Below are 18,290 nucleotides of genomic sequence, written 5' to 3' on the forward strand. Positions count from 1 at the left end.
CTACTCTACCAGACCCAGGAATGAAGGCTTACTGCTTTCTAACTTTGTTAGGTATATTAATAATTGTATAATAACCCATATAAAAGAACAAACTCGAAAATTGTAAAATTGGAGATACTGCCTTCTTGCTTAGGACGGCAGTATATATTTTATAATATACACTAATCACAAAAAATATCGCATAATTTTTTAAACAGAAAAAAAGTTTAAAAATAATTTTCGATTTTTAGAAGAATGTTATAATACTCGCCTATCGTCTTCTTTAATAGGTGTCTAAAAACCCATAACATTTCAAGTTGAAGCGTGTTTTTGCAGAAAAAAAAACAGTAAACAAAACGATGTTATAATAGAATCATCCAGTGGGTAATCTCAAGTGTTTTCAGATATTGTTCCACTTGTTCCATTTATCTAAGTTTGGGTCTTCACTTTGACCTTCTCCCTACTGGTGTTTGCCTCATTATATGTTTTGGTGTTTCGGTCTCCAACATCCGTTCAACATGGCCCATCCAGCGCAGACGTCCGATCTTTATGGATGTTATGACGCCGGGTTCGTTGTATGCTGCGTATAGTTCAAAATTATATCTTCTGCGCCATACGTCATTTTCTTTCACCCCCTTATATAGTGTCTGAGGATTTTTCGTTCAAACGTACCTAATAAGTTCTCATCGCTTTTCGACATTGTCCATGTCTCTGATCCATATATAAGGACCGGTTTTATCAGGATTTTGTATATTTTGCATTTGGATTTTCTCGTGATGTTGTTAGATCTTAGATGTTTAATTAGTTTAATATGTTTTATTAGCAATATGTATTCTTCTCATAACTACTTCTCTGACATTGTTATCTGCGGTAACTAGTGAACCTAGATATGTAAAAAATTTTACGCTTTCGATGTTATAGTCTCCTATTGTCAGGTTCTGTAGGTTTCTTTGGTCTGTCAATTTGCTGGCCTTCATGTATTTGGTTTTTATTTTATTAATATTTAGGCCACTGTTTTGCCGCTCTTTCTATCGCCTTAAATGCTTCTATCATTTCTCTTTTGCTTCTAGCTATGATATCAACATCATCAAATGCCAATATTTGTACACTCTTTGTTATTATTGTTCCTCTGGTGTTGACTTTTGACTCTCTAATTATTTTTTCTAATGTGAATAGAATACAGGATAGGGCGTCTTCCTGTCGTAGGCCCGTTCTAACGTGGATTGTATCTGTTAGTGCGTTTTGAATTCGAATTTTGCTTTGTAAGTGTTTCTTTTACTACATATGTCAATGAGTTGAGTTGGAATATTAAACTCTTTCAGGGCGTGGATCAGAAATTCTCGATGGATACTATCATAGGCACTCTCAAAATCAATGAAGAGACTTATTTGCACTAAAAGGTTTCTCCGAAAAGTCTGTTGTGTCCTTTTTTGTGTAACATTTTTTGAAAACATTCTTGTTCTTTTTTTATATGACATTATTATCATTACACTTGTATCCATTTCAATACAACAATGCTTTTACGCGAAAATAACATTATAACACATAAATTATAAAAGATACAGTTAAATAGGGCATTTGTGATACATACTTATGAACAAACTGTAACATGTAGTAAAATCCACTTCTATGTAATAGGTATATTTACTAAAATTTTAAAAAATCCCAATGAATTGAATAAAATATGTTCAATTCAGAACGTTTTCGGACCTATCAGTCCATCATCAGTGAATTCAAATACTTGCTAAATAGCCCCAGAACCACACAATGGTTGTAATTATAATTCAATCTACATTATGTTGTAGTGATATTGAACAGGCTAAACGCCGATGTTAATAGATATACATAACCTCTGGGAACATGGTGAAACTCTAATCGAGAAACTTAACCAACCATCTTAGGCCAACGGTCAACCTAAGATGGTTGATTAAGTTTCTCGATTGGAGTTTCACCATGTTCCCAGAGGTTATATCTATTAATAACGGCGTTTAGCCTTTTCAACATTACAACAACATAATGTAGATTGAAATATAATTACAACCATTGTTTGATTCTGGGGCTATTTAGCAAGTATTTGAATTCACTGATGATGGACTGATAGGTCCGAAAACGTTCTAAATTGGACATATTTTATTCAATCCATTGGGATTTTTTAAAATATTAGTAAATATTTCTATTACATAGAAGTGGTTTTTACTTCAAGTTGGAGTTTGTTTAACTATATGGTATACAGCCAACCCAGGGAACTACCCCTTTTTAGTTTACATACTTATGACTTTTACACAGTGGCCCTCAGAATTGTGTTTTTTACCATGGTGGCGCTTAACGTGTTAAGATAAAACCAGGTGATGGTATTGCAAATGATATTATTGGTAGAGATCTGATTTTCCGTTTCCACGTAGGTCGTAGGTTAAAATAACAATCAAAATGTCTGTTTATTAGTCATTCAATTTTAGAATAGTTGTTTTGGATATTCAAGGGTATTTTCATTTAATTTCGGGTATACCCAATCTAACTCTATGTAAGATTCATTTAACAATACCTTATCTGACATAAAAATTCTAAAAATAGCAATTAATAGAATAAATTAGTTTTACAAGTTTTATATTTGTTTATATTGCTCACAATATTACAGGTAAATATAATACGTTAGCTTGTTTATATTACGGAAAAATATGTGTTTAACCTAAATATCAATGTTTAAAAAAGGTTTTCTAGTGTCTGCCAATACAACACGCAAATAAAGATATAAATAGCTAGATATAGAATGTGTCAATAAGAAGTATTATTCAATGTTGATCTTTATTTTATGGGCATTTTATTCTGTAATTTAAACGTAATGACAATACCTGTATCGGAGATAACGGCAGTGGTTAGAATGTGTGATAACCGTACGAAGATATGTAACCCAGTCCCAGTATGCGCAATAGTGTAGTTAAAAAATTTTGCAAGCAGATAAAATTATTAATCTAATAAAGGGTGATTCATTTAGTAGAGGTACTTTTTTTTGGTGGGGATTTGATGGGAGATCGTGCAGGATTCATATGGGTCTAGGAAAGTTGGTCGAGAACACTTCGTCGACGGAAAATTAGTAGACAACATTTGGTCGACAAACAGTTGGTCGAATGCACAATTCATCGAATGTACAGCTGGTTCCTAAAAAAAAACTGATACGACTCTTAAAGCGTATTTTGTAGAATATTGAGCAGTGTATTTTAAAGGATAAATACTTATTATTTACATACTGTCACTGCTAAATCTTAAAATTTGTCAGATAACTTGTTCTGTTCAACCTCAAAAAATGGCTCCACATGCTAGCAAAGAACTAATAGCAAGAATCGTAACGAAATTAGAAGATGGTCGGTCACTATCTGCCGTAAAGAACTATTTTAATGTAAGCAGAACAACAGTTTTTAATAGTAATAAAAGATGGAGAGTAGAACAAGAAACTCTCGAAAGAAAGCAAGGTTCTGGAAGACCAAAAATATCTACAGCTCATGATAGTCTAAGATCCGAATATGAGGTCAAAATGTACCGATCTGCTTGCCGGATGAAACATTTTTTTTATTAAATTTCATACATAGACAAATATTTCTAGCATGGGTTGCCTATCAAAATCGTGTCATAGCTATCCTTAAGGGGGGCCGAAGGGGTTGAAATCAATATACCAAACACATTTGTTTTTTTGAAAGTATGGTAGAATTATTTAATTTTTAAATTAAATAGGCATATTCAGTACAATTCATAGATTACTCAAGAAAAAAATCAAGGAAAAATACTGAAAAATAAGCCAAGAGTGGCAAATTTTTAAAAGACACCTCAAAATATAATAAATTTTGCGGTGGACATCAGAACTCATCATTGCATCATGGTAAACAAAAAATTCCTCCCTACCTTCGACTCGTTTTATAGCAAGTTCGTACTGAGTGAGAAACGTTTAGTGAGAAACGGTCAACAGCTGTTCTTATTTTGTTTTGTAAATTAGTACGCGATTTAAAAACATATTTCGGTGTGCATCACTTTACCATTTGACAGACAAAAAAGAAATTGAAAATAAAAGTTGACAATTAAACGCGTTTTTGTCAAAACTGCTTTTTTCAGGCTGTAGACATTGTAACTCAAAAACTACTTGACCAACTCACCTGGAATTTTGTATATATTTTCTTTAGACATTCCTTGAGGTAACGCTGTCAAGATATTTTTGTTTTATGCTTATTTTTTGTTTAACAATAATAAATATGTTGATTTTCACCCTTTTTTGCAAAAAAATTCTTTGTTTAGATTTCTGAGTGATATCAAAAAGTCAAAATTAGATAAAACTAAAAAAACTTGACAGCGTTACTTCCAGAAACGCATAAGCTAATAAAATCTTTTTGAATTTTTTGTTTACCATGATTCAATGATGAGACCATGATTCAATGATGAGTTCTGATGTCCATCGCAAAATTCATTATATTTTGAGGAGTCTTTTAAAAATTTGCCACCGTTGGCTTATTTTTCAGTATTTTTCCTTAAATTTTTTCTTGAGTAATCTATGAATTGTACTGAATATGCCTATTTAATTTAAAAATAAAATTATTCTACCATACTTTAAAAAAAATGTTTTTGGAATATTGTAGATCGTGTGTAGATCATTTTCAGTAAATACATATCTACTATCCTTTCAGCAATTTAATTAAAATTATATTTTTTCAACATTACCATATCAGGCAACCACCACTACTTGTTTTTAACTTGCCTTTGCTAAACCTCTCTCTCTGTTAAAAAGCTTTTACAGTAATATATATTTCACCCATTTCAGTCTGTTCACTCCAGTACCATTTATGGATATAGAGGTTAATTAATTTTAGTTTCACAGATAAATTTCATTAAACAATCATAATCATATATTTTTACTGTTCAGAGACAATAGATAGGATATATTGAAAGGTGGAAAAACATTACATTTTATTAAATCTTCGATTTGAAAATCTATAGTTTGAATAGCAAGAAGAACAGAGAGTGAATCAGTTGTAACATTTGTTTTGCAAATTTATTGATGTAAAACTATCTCCATACATAACCAATGAAGAAGTTCAGAAATGCAGTAAAAGCTCAGAAAAACGGAAAAGTCATCTACCCAGACAATATCAATGTCGAAGTACTGAAATTAATTGCAGACAACGAAAGTAAAAGCTTAGACGTGATAACAGCACTATCTAATAAGGTACATCCGACTGGCCGACATATAAAATACCATCAGACTGGCTAAAATCAACATTCGGAACACCCGAAGTTCCCAATCCCTCACAATATCGTGACTATCGAATATTAAGCTTGATGTCTCATGCCCTTAAATTTTTTCTCAGAATCATCAGTGATACTCAATTCAGATTTCGAAATGGATTGTGAACAAGACATGCTCCTTTTGCCTTAAATGTGTTAACGCAACGATGCAGATACATGAATGTAGATGTATATTTATCCATTTTTATTTATTATCGAAAAGCATTTGGCTGCGATAACCATCCAAAAATCATCGAAATTGTGAGAACAACTGGAATTGACGAACAATACTTGCGAATTACCTAAGAACTATATTTACACCAAACGGCAACAATTGAAATAGAATACACAACATCCGAAGATTTACGAATCCGACGAGGCGTGCGACAGGGTTGCACCTGTCGCACGTCGAAGGTAGAATAAAGCTTAATGAACCAGCATAGAAAATATCAGGCACACTGATGATACCGTCCTAAGAGCGAGCAGTGCACAAGAACTACAAACTATATCAAATACCGAAGCCTAAATCTAATAAACACAATTTGACAGTTTATAACTAAATACTCACAAAGAGAATCAAATTTGTTATAATCACCAAGAAACATACCAACAATATTAACTGATACGTAAATAATGAACTAATAGAATGAGAACAAAAGAATCACAATCTAAGAACAAATATTAATGAGTCGAAAGAGTGTACACGAAAAATCAGAATAAAAATCGAGAAATCTCGAAGTGCCTTTAAAAACATTAAACAAATAGTTCATCTATAAAGACCCCCAACGCGATGGGCCGACGACCTCAAAAGAATTGTGACCAATTGGATAGCAAAGGTGCAGAACAGAAGAAGATGGAAATATCTGGAGGAGGCCTATGTTCAACAATGGATCAATTAGGGTAAAGGAGGGTAAGAGTACGCACTTAGTTTATTGTGGGTTGTAACTTCGGGAAAGAAAGACATAACAATACCATATTTGTTGAATATCGATCTTTATTGTAACAATAAAATCATATTTTATTATGTTTAAACAAAAAACATCCCTGTAAAAAAATATTTTGAAAAAGTGTCATTTGCGTACTCTTGAGCTCCAGGGAGGCTAAAAGTACGAATGAGTTAAGGTAAAAGTACGCATTAGTTAATAGTCTTACAATTGTCGCAAACGAAAGTGCCGCTTCCTTCATACGCTAAACCACCATTCTGCACATATTCCACATTGAATCCAATTGTCACTAAAAAATGACTGTCCACATCCTCGGCACTCAACAGTTTCTTCTGATTCTCGGTTTAAGCTGGTAGATGGTTTGGGTTGCTCAATATCAAAAGTTATATATTCTTTTTCTCATGAGCATCTTTCAGTGCGTCACAGTTTTTCGATTTCTTTCTAACGCATTAAATTGTATGTGACAGAAAAAAAGGCACGTCGGTGATTACAGACATTTATAACATTTATTCTAGTTGTCGATAGATGGCGCTATAATCGAAAAAAAAATATTTACAAATTATATAATATATCTACGAGTATAATGTGTACAATTTATAAGACTATACAAATCAAAGAAAATACCATTTTATAAATGTAATAAACACAATTGATTTGAAAAAGACTAAGTTTTCACTCTAATGGCACATAACATATCCCACCAGAATGAAAACAAAAGACTAAGTTTTCACTCTAATGGCACATAACATATCCCACCAGAATGAAAACAATGGGAACCTTCTCTGGTTACACCTCCGAGGCTTCTACAATTTGCAAGCCATACGGATGCTGAGACTAAGGAAGATGAGGGAATTCTACAATTTACAATTCACGTCACATCTGCTCAGCGCGGTAAAGTTCCAACGAGACTGGTTCCCTTCATACTCCACACAGAGTAAATGTAAATAAAAATGAATAACCATTTTCAATTTCGTTGCAAAACGAAAATACAGCCGAACCATATTCCAGTCCAATCAGAGAGTGCTGCAAGCACCTCTACCGGTTTCGAAACTTATTAGTCTCTCATCAGGAGGCACATATGCTGCTCTCCCTGATCCAACCAAAACAAACCCCAGAGTGCAGTCCCGAATTGCAACGAACGAAATGGCATAGATGCCCTAGCGGCAACTGCTAGCAAAAGACTAAGTTTTCACTCTAATGGCACATAACATATCCCACCAGAATGAAAACAATGGGAACCTTCTCTGGTTACACCTCCGAGGCTTCTACAATTTGCAAGCCATACGGATGCTGAGACTAAGGAAGATGAGGGAATTCTACAATTTACAATTCACGTCACATCTGCTCAGCGCGGTAAAGTTCCAACGAGACTGGTTCCCTTCATACTCCACACAGAGTAAATGTAAATAAAAATGAATAACCATTTTCAATTTCGTTGCAAAACGAAAATGCAGCCGAACCATATTCCAGTCCAATCAGAGAGTGCTGCAATCACCTCTACCGGTTTCGAAACTTATTAGTCTCTCATCAGGAGGCACATATGCTGCTCTCCCTGATCCAACCAAAACAAACCCCAGCGTGCAGTCCCGAATTGCAACGAACGAAATGGCATAGATGCCCTAGCGGCAACTGCTAGCAAAAGACTAAGTTTTCACTCTAATGGCACATAACATATCCCACCAGAATGAAAACAATGGGAACCTTCTCTGGTTACACCTCCGAGGCTTCTACAATTTGCAAGCCATACGGATGCTGAGACTAAGGAAGATGAGGGAATTCTACAATTTACAATTCACGTCACATCTGCTCAGCGCGGTAAAGTTCCAACGAGACTGGTTCCCTTCATACTCCACACAGAGTAAATGTAAATAAAAATGAATAACCATTTTCAATTTCGTTGCAAAACGAAAATACAGCCGAACCATATTCCAGTCCAATCAGAGAGTGCTGCAAGCACCTCTACCGGTTTCGAAACTTATTAGTCTCTCATCAGGAGGCACATATGCTGCTCTCCCTGATCCAACCAAAACAAACCCCAGCGTGCAGTCCCGAATTGCAACGAACGAAATGGCATAGATGCCCTAGCGGCAACTGCTAGCAAAAGACTAAGTTTTCACTCTAATGGCACATAACATATCCCACCAGAATGAAAACAATGGGAACCTTCTCTGGTTACACCTCCGAGGCTTCTACAATTCGGGACTGCACGCTGGGGTTTGTTTTGGTTGGATCAGGGAGAGCAGCATATGTGCCTCCTGATGAGAGACTAATAAGTTTCGAAACCGGTAGAGGTGCTTGCAACACTCTCTGATTGGACTGGAATATGGTTCGGCTGTATTTTCGTTTTGCAACGAAATTGAAAATGGTTATTCATTTTTATTTACATTTACTCTGTGTGGAGTATGAAGGGAACCAGTCTCGTTGGAACTTTACCGCGCTGAGCAGATGTGACGTGAATTGTAAATTGTAGAATTCCCTCATCTTCCTTAGTCTCAGCATCCGTATGGCTTGCAAATTGTAGAAGCCTTGAAAATGGTTATTCATTTTTACAATTGATTTGATTTATGCCAAATTGCAAATAAAATGTGACACCTGTCAGATTTATCTAAAATGTCACGTAAAGCCGGGCTCAAACGACTCGTGTACTTGACGAATAATCGTTACTTGCGTTACTTACTATGTCTTTTGGGAGGGTTACTAGAACAATTCTTTGTCAATTAATAGTAGTATTAACATTATTATTATTAGTGTTTGACAAGTACAGTACAATACAATAGTACAATAATTGTACTAGTAACCCACTCACACAGCATTGCCAGTATACGCAAGTGACGATTATTCGCCAAGTACACGAGTCGTTTGAGTCCGGCTTTAGAATAAATGTTATAAATGTGTATTATCACGGACTTACATTTTTTTCTATCATTTGTGACGCACTGAAAAATGCTCATGAAAAGGACCATAGTTTAGTTTTGACGTTTGAAGCTTTCTTTTTGGTTTCTTTGTCACTATCTTTCATATTTTTCCTTTTGATCCGCATTTCCATCCTTAAAATGTTTAGACTGCGTACTTTTAGACTCATGTGACATGATTCAAAGAATGGCCGCTTCGTGCCTGCACTAAACAGACCCTTCTCTTTAACTCCACTCATTAGATAGCTAATCGTATGGTATTTGCCTTAATATTAATACAAAATATGCCTACCACTGTTAAGTAACCTTAAACTCTTACTTTTTAGAGTAAAAATATTACATTCCGAAGGTGAAAAAGAACAATTTACCTTGTAAAATTCAGAGATAGAGTGTCAGGTGGATGACAATATGGCGGGTTCTTCTCCAGTTGAAAGTTTGAAAGCACACTAAAACGTGATAATATCACGAAATTCCTGCAGTGATGCCAAGTGTTTATAGAATAGAATAGAATAGAAATATGCTTTATTGTCATGAAAAATTGTACAATTTTATTGACAAAGCTTATAAAAAGTCAAGAAAACAAAACAATAACAATCCAATTTACTAAAATTACATAAATCGTCGATATATTTACAATAATAACAATAATAATGAAGTTAAACAGAAGTAATCAATTGCAAAATTTAAGTAAATTGCAAATGCATAGTCTACATAGTAATTAATAAGTTTAAAAGTTAAGCTGCTGCATATGACACCCAAATATAGACAAAAAAAATGATAATAAAAATACTACTTGTGCAAAGGGTACTGTAATTTCTTAGTTATTGATTAAGAAAATCTTCTACTGAATAATATGGTCTTTCAGATAGGTAGGCTTTTGTCAGTTTACGGAATTTGGGGAAAGATGCTGCAGATTTAAGTTGTAGAGGGAGATGGTTGTAAAGTTTTTTTGCGGAATATAATATAGATTTCTTTACTAACTCAGAGGACGGGATCGGCATATAAACGTCAAACGTAGAATTTCTCGTGAAGTAGTCATGATTAGGTCTTGGTGGAAAGACATGTAGATGTTTACGAATTAAGCAAACAGTATCTAAAATATACAAAGATGGAAGGGTTAAAATTCTGTGATCTTTGAAGTAACTTCTGCAATGTGTTGTTCTTCTGAGGCCAAACAGATATCTAATTGCTCTTTTTTGTAATTTGAAAATAACATCGAATTGGGCAGCTGTACCAGAACCCCAAAAAGGAAGACCATAACGAAGATGTGACTCGAACAAAGAAAAATATGTTATTTTGGAAGATGCTAAATTGAGTTCATTCGAAACAGATCTTATAGCATAGCAAGCTGAGGATAGTGTCTTCCTTAACAAATCGATATGGTGGGACCATTTAAGGTTGCTGTCTAAAAAAATACCAAGAAATTTCACAGAATCAACGGTACTGATATGGCTGTTATTAAGAGGTAAGGGTTGAAGGACTCCTTTATAAGACAATGCTACTGTTTTATCTACGTTAAACGAGAGTAAATTAGAGTCAGACCAGGTTTTTATTGTAAGTAGATCAGAAGTTATAGTAGCATGAAGAGTTGCAATATTTGAGTTGCTCCAAGTGATACTGGTATCATCAGCAAAAAGAAAGATTTTTCCATCGATTTTTAAACTAGTGATGTCATTAATAAAGACAAGGAAAAGTAGAGGACCCAATACTGAACCTTGAGGTACCCCACATACAATGTTTTTGAGACTAGAGTCTGTATCATTTGCTCTAACCAGTTGTTTCCTATCATCCAAGTAAGATTGGAACCAATCTAAAGAAATACCTCGAATTCCGTAGAAATTTAGTTTTCTTATCAAAATGTTATGATTTACACAATCAAAAGCTTTGGCGTAGTCACAAAAAACGGTGGCAGTGTGAAGATTATTGTTCAGTGCTTGATAAACCTCATGTAGTACAGAAAAGATGGCATCAGTGGTGCATTTATTATTTAAAAAGCCGAACTGATTTTGTGATAAAATGTTGTTTTCAACTAGAAAGGACATAAGTCGGGCTTTTATGAGTCTCTCAATAATTTTGGAGAGTACCGGTAGTAGTGCAATAGGTCTATAATTGCAGGTATTAGATATTTCACCACCCTTATGAAGAGGAATAATGATGGCTGTCTTCAGGCACTCTGGAAATTTACCTTTCTCAAAGGAATCATTAATTAGTGAGATGAGGACTTCTAACACATTTTCTGGGAGATTAGAAAATTTTTATCGATAGACCATCAGTAGTACAGGAGGATTTGCTTTTGATACTATTGATTGTTTGGATCAGTTCAGATTTATCGACTGGTTTTATAAAGAATGAATTCGAGACCTTTCTTGAATTAGGGAGATAAGCAATGGGATCTTGTTGTGGCAAAATAGTTGATGTAATATTTTTACTCACATTAACAAAGTATTCATTTAGATTTTCAGGGTCTGGAAGGGAAATTGTTTTAGCAGTGTGGGTTTTATTTCGAAGATCGTTTATTATGGACCAAGTTTCTTTTGCAACACTTTTTGAGCTTCCCAAACGGTTATGGTAGTAGTCTTTTTTAGCTGATTTTATAAGTTTAAGATAGGTTGCCCTGTACTTGGTGATATATTCAGTGATAGAAACGTTGGTAGTAAATTTCCTGATATAGAGAAGAGAACGCATATTCTTGGAAGATATTCGGATACCTTTAGTAGTCCAGGGTTTGCGAGGTTTTGGCTTAATTGCAATTAAAGGAAATGCTTTATTGAAGATACAGACAAGCTTATCCAAAAAAGCACTGAAATTATTATCCACGTCCATAGCAGGAAAGCGCCACTCAGAGGTTAAGCATAAATTTTGGAAATTACGAAAGTTCCGGTTGGAAAAAATCCTGCCTAAACGTCGGGTTTTCGAGGAGGGTTTGCTCAAGATATTAAACTTCGTATAAACTGCTTCATGATCAGATAATCCAGCATTAATAATTGTAGAGTGGACGTCAAGGGGTGAAAAATCTGAGACAGTATAATCAATTATGGTAGATGAAGTTTTTGTAATCCTTGTAGGAGAATCAACGTGCATTGTTAGACCATACGATTCAAATATGTTGACCAAGGATATTTGTGTAGCACTAGCAGCAGCATAATCAATGTTAAAGTCCCCGCATAAAATTTTTCTACTTTTATGGGGCAGGTCATCTAACAAATTTAGCAGGTTCTGAAAAAATAGTTCCACGGAAGAGTTAGGTTAGTCTTAGGTTCCAAAGAAGGCTTCACTTAGCAGAAAGTCATATTTTGTTACCGAAGAAAAATCATTGCTCGTAAATAGAATTAGGGTGCCTCCGTAAGCTGAGCTTGGACGATCATACCTAGCAATTGTGGTGTATTTTTCTACAAAAAAAGGCTCGTTGACTTCAAGCCAGTGCTCTGTAACCGCAACTACCGGGGGAAATCCTAATTCCTCTAGGAACAAAAACAATTCATCAGTTTTGTATCTTATAGAACGAATATTAATCAGAACCATGCTAAAGTTGTTATCACTAAAACAATTTGAGGATTCTAGTCCCTCAGAACACGTCGTGATGTTTAAAAATTTCGTTTTGGAGAGGCAGCGGAATAGTAATTTCGGTGACATTCCCTTGATTTTTGCAGGTGAATAATTCTTTCAGAAGTGAGAAAGGATCTGTAAGCATCAAGATCAGGTTCCACCTCATCTGGACCAATCCCATAGGCATTGTTAAATTCCAGCAGAATTCGTCGTAGATCTTCAGTCTCAGTGGGAAGTCCCTCGGAAGCCAAAGAGTTTAACGCTTGTATTGGTAAATCCATCGTAAAACACTGAAGCTGGTTGGTCGTGTAGATAAGCAAGATGAAGTTTAATGGCTTTTAAGATATCCGGTTCCCTTAATCTGGCTAGAAGATATCGACTATTCGAGTTATTGGTTAATCTAACTCTTGGTGGGGTCAAAGGATCCAGATTTATCGAAGGTTCTAAAGTATCCTTCTTAATGAAATTTACAGGCGAATGGAACGGATTCTTAGATTTACAAACTTCGATGGCCTGCTTGTCTGTACGTATGTTTGTGTTTTCTACTTCATCTTTGTTCTTGCGAGAATTGTTAATTGGATTTTCCAAGGTGACAGGACTTCTGAGATTCTTCGGATTCTTATGTGACTCAGATGAAAGCGTTGGTTCAGAATTGGAAGATTCTATAGACCATTTGATGTTAACACCAGGTGGCCAAATTTCCTTATTAAATAATAGGTTAATAGCTGTTCTAGATTTTATATCTATTTTGAACGAAGAGCCAGTTGCTGTGTCGGCATCTTTATGGAGTGTGTAACATCTAATGTATTCCTTAATGCCTAGCCTCTCTTTGATATAGTGCACAACTTGTATAGGGGTGTACGTTGGGGTCAAGTTACTAATAACTACAAAGTGACATTTATCTTCTGTAATTTTTGGCTTTTGCTCTGGACTTGGTTCGAGATGTCGGGGCTCTTCAGTTTGGGTACTTGCGGTGGCATAAGATGTATTTTTCTTCAATATCTCTTTTTTAGTTGGTATATTAGATAGATTTTTTGTAAGACTGCTCATTTGATTTGAAATTTCACCGATATTTGAAGAGAGCCTTTCTAATCCCAACTTAATCTCAGTTGAATTTGTGTCTTGGATTTCAACCTTGATAGTCTCATCTGAAGAAGAGCCGAAAAAAACTGACGATATGTTAAAAATGTCGTGTTCCATGTGCCTTACAGATTTTAAAATCTTTTCAGGATTCAGCAGGTTGTTTAGTTTGTGGATCTCGTCAATTTTTTTCGTAAGATAGTCCAGTTTGCCGTCATTTTTAGTTAATAGGTCATAAGTCTCGATGAAAACAGGCAAATTGTCATTTAGTTTTTTAGTAACTTGAATTAAGGCCTCAAAGTTCTCTAAAGGTATTTGATTTTTTGATAAATTTGTAATTTTGTCATTTAAATAATTTAAACTTGGAGAGTCACATACGGTACAAAAGAATCTAAGATGAGAAGACTTTTGGTCCAATAGGGCTTTAGTGATGGTCTTGTTTAATTTTGTACATTTCATACAGAAGTTTCTTTGGCAATCTCCATTACATCTTAACTGGTTGTATTTATCCGAGTCAGAATATTGTGTAAGACAATGTTCACAAGTATACGTCATTTTCAAGGTTAGATGTGCAAAAATTAACTAGGTCGATGTGATGATGGTAATAAAAATTGAAACACTTACAGCTAGTATTCACAACACATAAATCAAAACAAATAACAAAACTTGTAAACACAAGAAAACAAATCAAAACATACATCCGTATACTTCCACTGCTGGAGAACGTTTAAAAATTCCCTGCGTACTTTTAGCCGACCGCGTACTCTTACCCTCCTTTACCTTACGGCTGATTGATAATGGTGATGATATACGCTCTGAGCTTCGCTGGTGTCGCTCCTAGCGGTTACTAATTCAACTTTCACCGGTAATTTTTAAATTTATTATTTAATTGTTATCGCTTAATATTTACAGCGCAAAACAGTAATTAAATTGTAATCGATTTCTTTAAGATTTTGCTAATCATTTTGACGTTCTATTGATAAAATATGAATTTCTGACTTCCGATACTTTCACAACTATCGTGTAGATGGCGCTAAGATTAATACATTAATTTATAATTATATATTACGGAACATTAAAAAAACTTAAATTCAATATTTAAAACGTAAGTATATTTAAGGTAAAAATATATACCACAGCTTTGACCAACTAATATTTTTTATAATTAATGTTTTTAATTTTAATTTTAAATTAATCACTTTGACATTTATGTCAAATTTCCGGTAAAGGTTTACAGACTTGTCACTACTGGCGCTCGCGAATTTGTAAATATCCCCTCTACGTACGAGCTCACAGCGTATAGCTGATACCTACAACTAGTTAGCCAACCTTCGTACCAGAGAAGGCACGTGAAGAATTATTTTTGAATTAGAGTAACAATAACGGCTTCGTAAAAACCATTTTTAAAGTCTCGTTTGTCTCTTTATTGTATTAATCTTATAATAAAATCCTTAAAATTCCTTTACTAACAGTTTATTTTTATGTTTTAGCTCCTTCTCAGATCAGCAATGACATCATCATTACACCACAACATGTCAAAGAGTATTACGCTACAAATGCGTATTCCGCTCCAGATAATGTTGACATCAATCGACAGCCAATCACTGTTGGGTAAGTTTTCTTCTGGGGATTTTATTTAAAATTTTAAGCTGGCAGCTTTAAATAAACAGTGGAAAAACGAAAAAAGATTATGCTAAGCTGGATGGTTTTTTGAACAAATGTTGTTAGACATGCTGTAATATGCTTCATATTCATTTTTGTGCATTAATATAGGCCTTCTAAAAATCTACTATTTGTTTGGTAATTTTTATTTAGTAACCAATACTGAGGAAAGTTTATAAAAGGAGAACTTAAATTATATATCGCACAAGCAATTTGGCCATTAAACAAAGCATTGCAAAACATATTTCAATACAAGAAGCCGATTTAGATATGCACTTCTAAATCTAGAAAACAAGTTTTTTAACGATAGGTTTAAAATTTAACATATATATTACCCTTTTCCATAGTGATCAAAGAATGAGTATCACCAAGTAATAAGATTCTGTTTCTTACCTTGCTGCTTGAGAGACCTTATTTGTCTTACATATCGATAGTTGTGACTTTTCACCTTCGATTCTAACTCAAAGTCGCATATCCAATTGGTATTTTATACTATACCGTTTGAAAATTTTTTGATCCGACTGTGGCTCAATCCAAGTAAACCATTGCATATGCGTAGCTAGTCCACTATACTAATGAGCTGGACGGCACGTACTAGCACATTGAAGCATGATTTTTCTTTTCTGAAAGATGTGGAGCGAAGACAAGCATGTAGGGGCAGGTATATGAAGATACAAAAACCAATTTTGCTCAAAATCAAGATGGAACAGGAATAAACTAAAATTTTCTGATACCCTCTTTAACGGTAACATCAACAAATCATCAAAAATTTAACAAACATAAAAAAAGAAAACTAAAAAATTTTCCAGCAAACACTTCTCGCTGGAAATTCCTCATTACAAGCTTCTATTCTAAAGGAACAGCGATTATCGAACCATCAGTGGTATGTGTCATAAATTGAAATATTTTTTAAGAATACTGCACTCGAGGAGTTTGGTGTCAGAAATAACCTTGGAATCGAAAAAGCTATATTCAGTTTGCAGGTTAGTGTTTAAAAGAGGGTTTTATCGACTTTGAGAAAACCTTTGACTTGATCAATCACAACAAAATTTTAGATCTGTATCATAAAACATTTGTGCAATATCCGAATTGGTCAATACAGAACGCAAATAGTGGAGATATCATGGGAAGTGAGACGGAGCTGTAGTTTATCGCGTGACAAAAGAGGCATTAAGATTAATGAAATTAACGTCAATAAATTTAAGATACGTAGGCTTTTAAAGTATACATATACAGAGTGTCCAGAAACTCTACCGACAAACGAAGACAGGAGATTCCTCAGATAATTTTAAGACAATTTAACCAAATTCACCTAGTCCGAAAATGCTTCCCAAGGGAGCTAGAGCTCTTTGAAGATGGCGTCTTGTAATTAGTTTTTCTTAAATACCTTCAGAACACTTCTAGTTAGAAAAACGAAAATTGGTACACATATTTATGTTCCAGAGATATATCGATTCCATCCATTGCGAATTTCTAGTGCCGGTCATAGGCGTCCGTTTTGGGTAGGTTATTTTATCGCATAACTTTTTTGTCTTTAAATTTTAAGCATTTTTGACTTTGGATTATTAAATTGTGAGGTATTCTAGCACCAAAAGGTACTCTTGCTTTAAGTCGGTAGGACACACCGTTTTCTAGAAAAATTGATTTGAAAATTGTTCGTCTCTTGAATTTGAAAAAGAAATTGAAAACATTTTTCAAAAAAAAAACGGTGCATTTTATCAACTTAAAGCAAGAGTACCTTTTACTACTAGAATTCCTCATAATTTAATAATCTAGTGTCAAAAATGCTTGAAAATTAAAGACAAAAAAGTTATGCTATAAAAATAATGGTTGACCTACCCAAAACCCACGCATATGACCGATACTAGAAATTCGCCACTAATGAAATCGATTCATCTCTGGAATATGATTAAACGTACAAGTTTTCGTTTTTCTAAATACTTTTTTTTTAATTTTTTTTTGGGAATTCAAAAAACGAAAAATTTTCTAATCGATTTTTCTAGAAAACGGTGTATCCTATCGACTTAAATTAAGAGTACCTTTTAGTACTAGAATACCTTACAATTTAATAAACCAAAGTCAAAAATGCTTAAAATTTAAAGACAAAAAAGTTATGCGATAAAGTAACTGTTGCCCTACCCATAACGGACGCCTATGACCGGTACTAGAAATTCGTAATGGATGGAATTGATTTATCTCTGGAAGATAAATATGTGTACCAATTGTCGATTTTCTAACTAGAAGCATTCAGGAGGTACTTAAGAAAAACTAATTACAAGACGCCATTTTCAAAGAGCTCTAGCTGCCTTAGGAAGCATTTACGGACTAGATGAATTTGGTTAAATTGTCTTAAAATTACCTGAGGAATCTCCTGTCTGCGTTTGTCGGTAGAGTTTCTGGACACCCTGTATAACTTTGTACCCTCATAATAAAGAAAAAATCGTTGGAAGAAGAATATCCTGGCTCCGAATCTCCGAGGGTTGTACCATAAGACATCCACTGATCGATTTCGAGCCGCAAGCAAAATTGTTTTAGACAATACTATTCCGAACTGCTCAATAAGCCAACACGATGCTAGAAGAAAAAGATTCCAAAGAGAAGACATTTATTCAAAGTATGCATCATTCAAACCCAAACCTGTCTCGAAGTATTCTCACTATTTTGCGATCCTTCGACGAAAAGATTATCACGGACTCATCAAGCATTTAGCGTTCTTTTTCCTGGCTGTGAATATATTGTAAGGGAAGTCTCGATCTTGCTTAGGTTATTTTATCGATCTGATCTGGTTCTATTTGTATTGTAGTAGTTATGTATTAAGTCTTATCTGTTTCTTTTACATATTTTAGAGCTAGAAGTTATATCAATAACCGGGTTGACTTCTTTCCGTTTATTGAGCCTAATT

At 34.4% G+C, this 18,290-nt stretch overlaps 1 protein-coding gene across 12 annotated transcripts in view; it reads left to right on the forward strand.

Annotated features, from left to right (window-relative positions):
• Positions 1–18,290, forward strand: part of LOC114339297 (ankyrin-3) — a 539,512-nt gene that overhangs the window by 405,622 nt on the left and 115,600 nt on the right. For all 12 annotated transcript variants that reach the window (XM_050646489.1, XM_050646490.1, XM_050646493.1 and 9 more), the window contains one exon: positions 15,217–15,337. In XM_050646489.1, the coding sequence (XP_050502446.1) occupies positions 15,217–15,337 (121 nt within the window). The remainder of the gene's footprint in view (positions 1–15,216; positions 15,338–18,290) is intronic.

Source organism: Diabrotica virgifera, chromosome 3 (assembly GCF_917563875.1).
Source record: "Diabrotica virgifera virgifera chromosome 3, PGI_DIABVI_V3a".
NCBI classification, from domain to species: Eukaryota; Metazoa; Arthropoda; class Insecta; order Coleoptera; family Chrysomelidae; genus Diabrotica; species Diabrotica virgifera.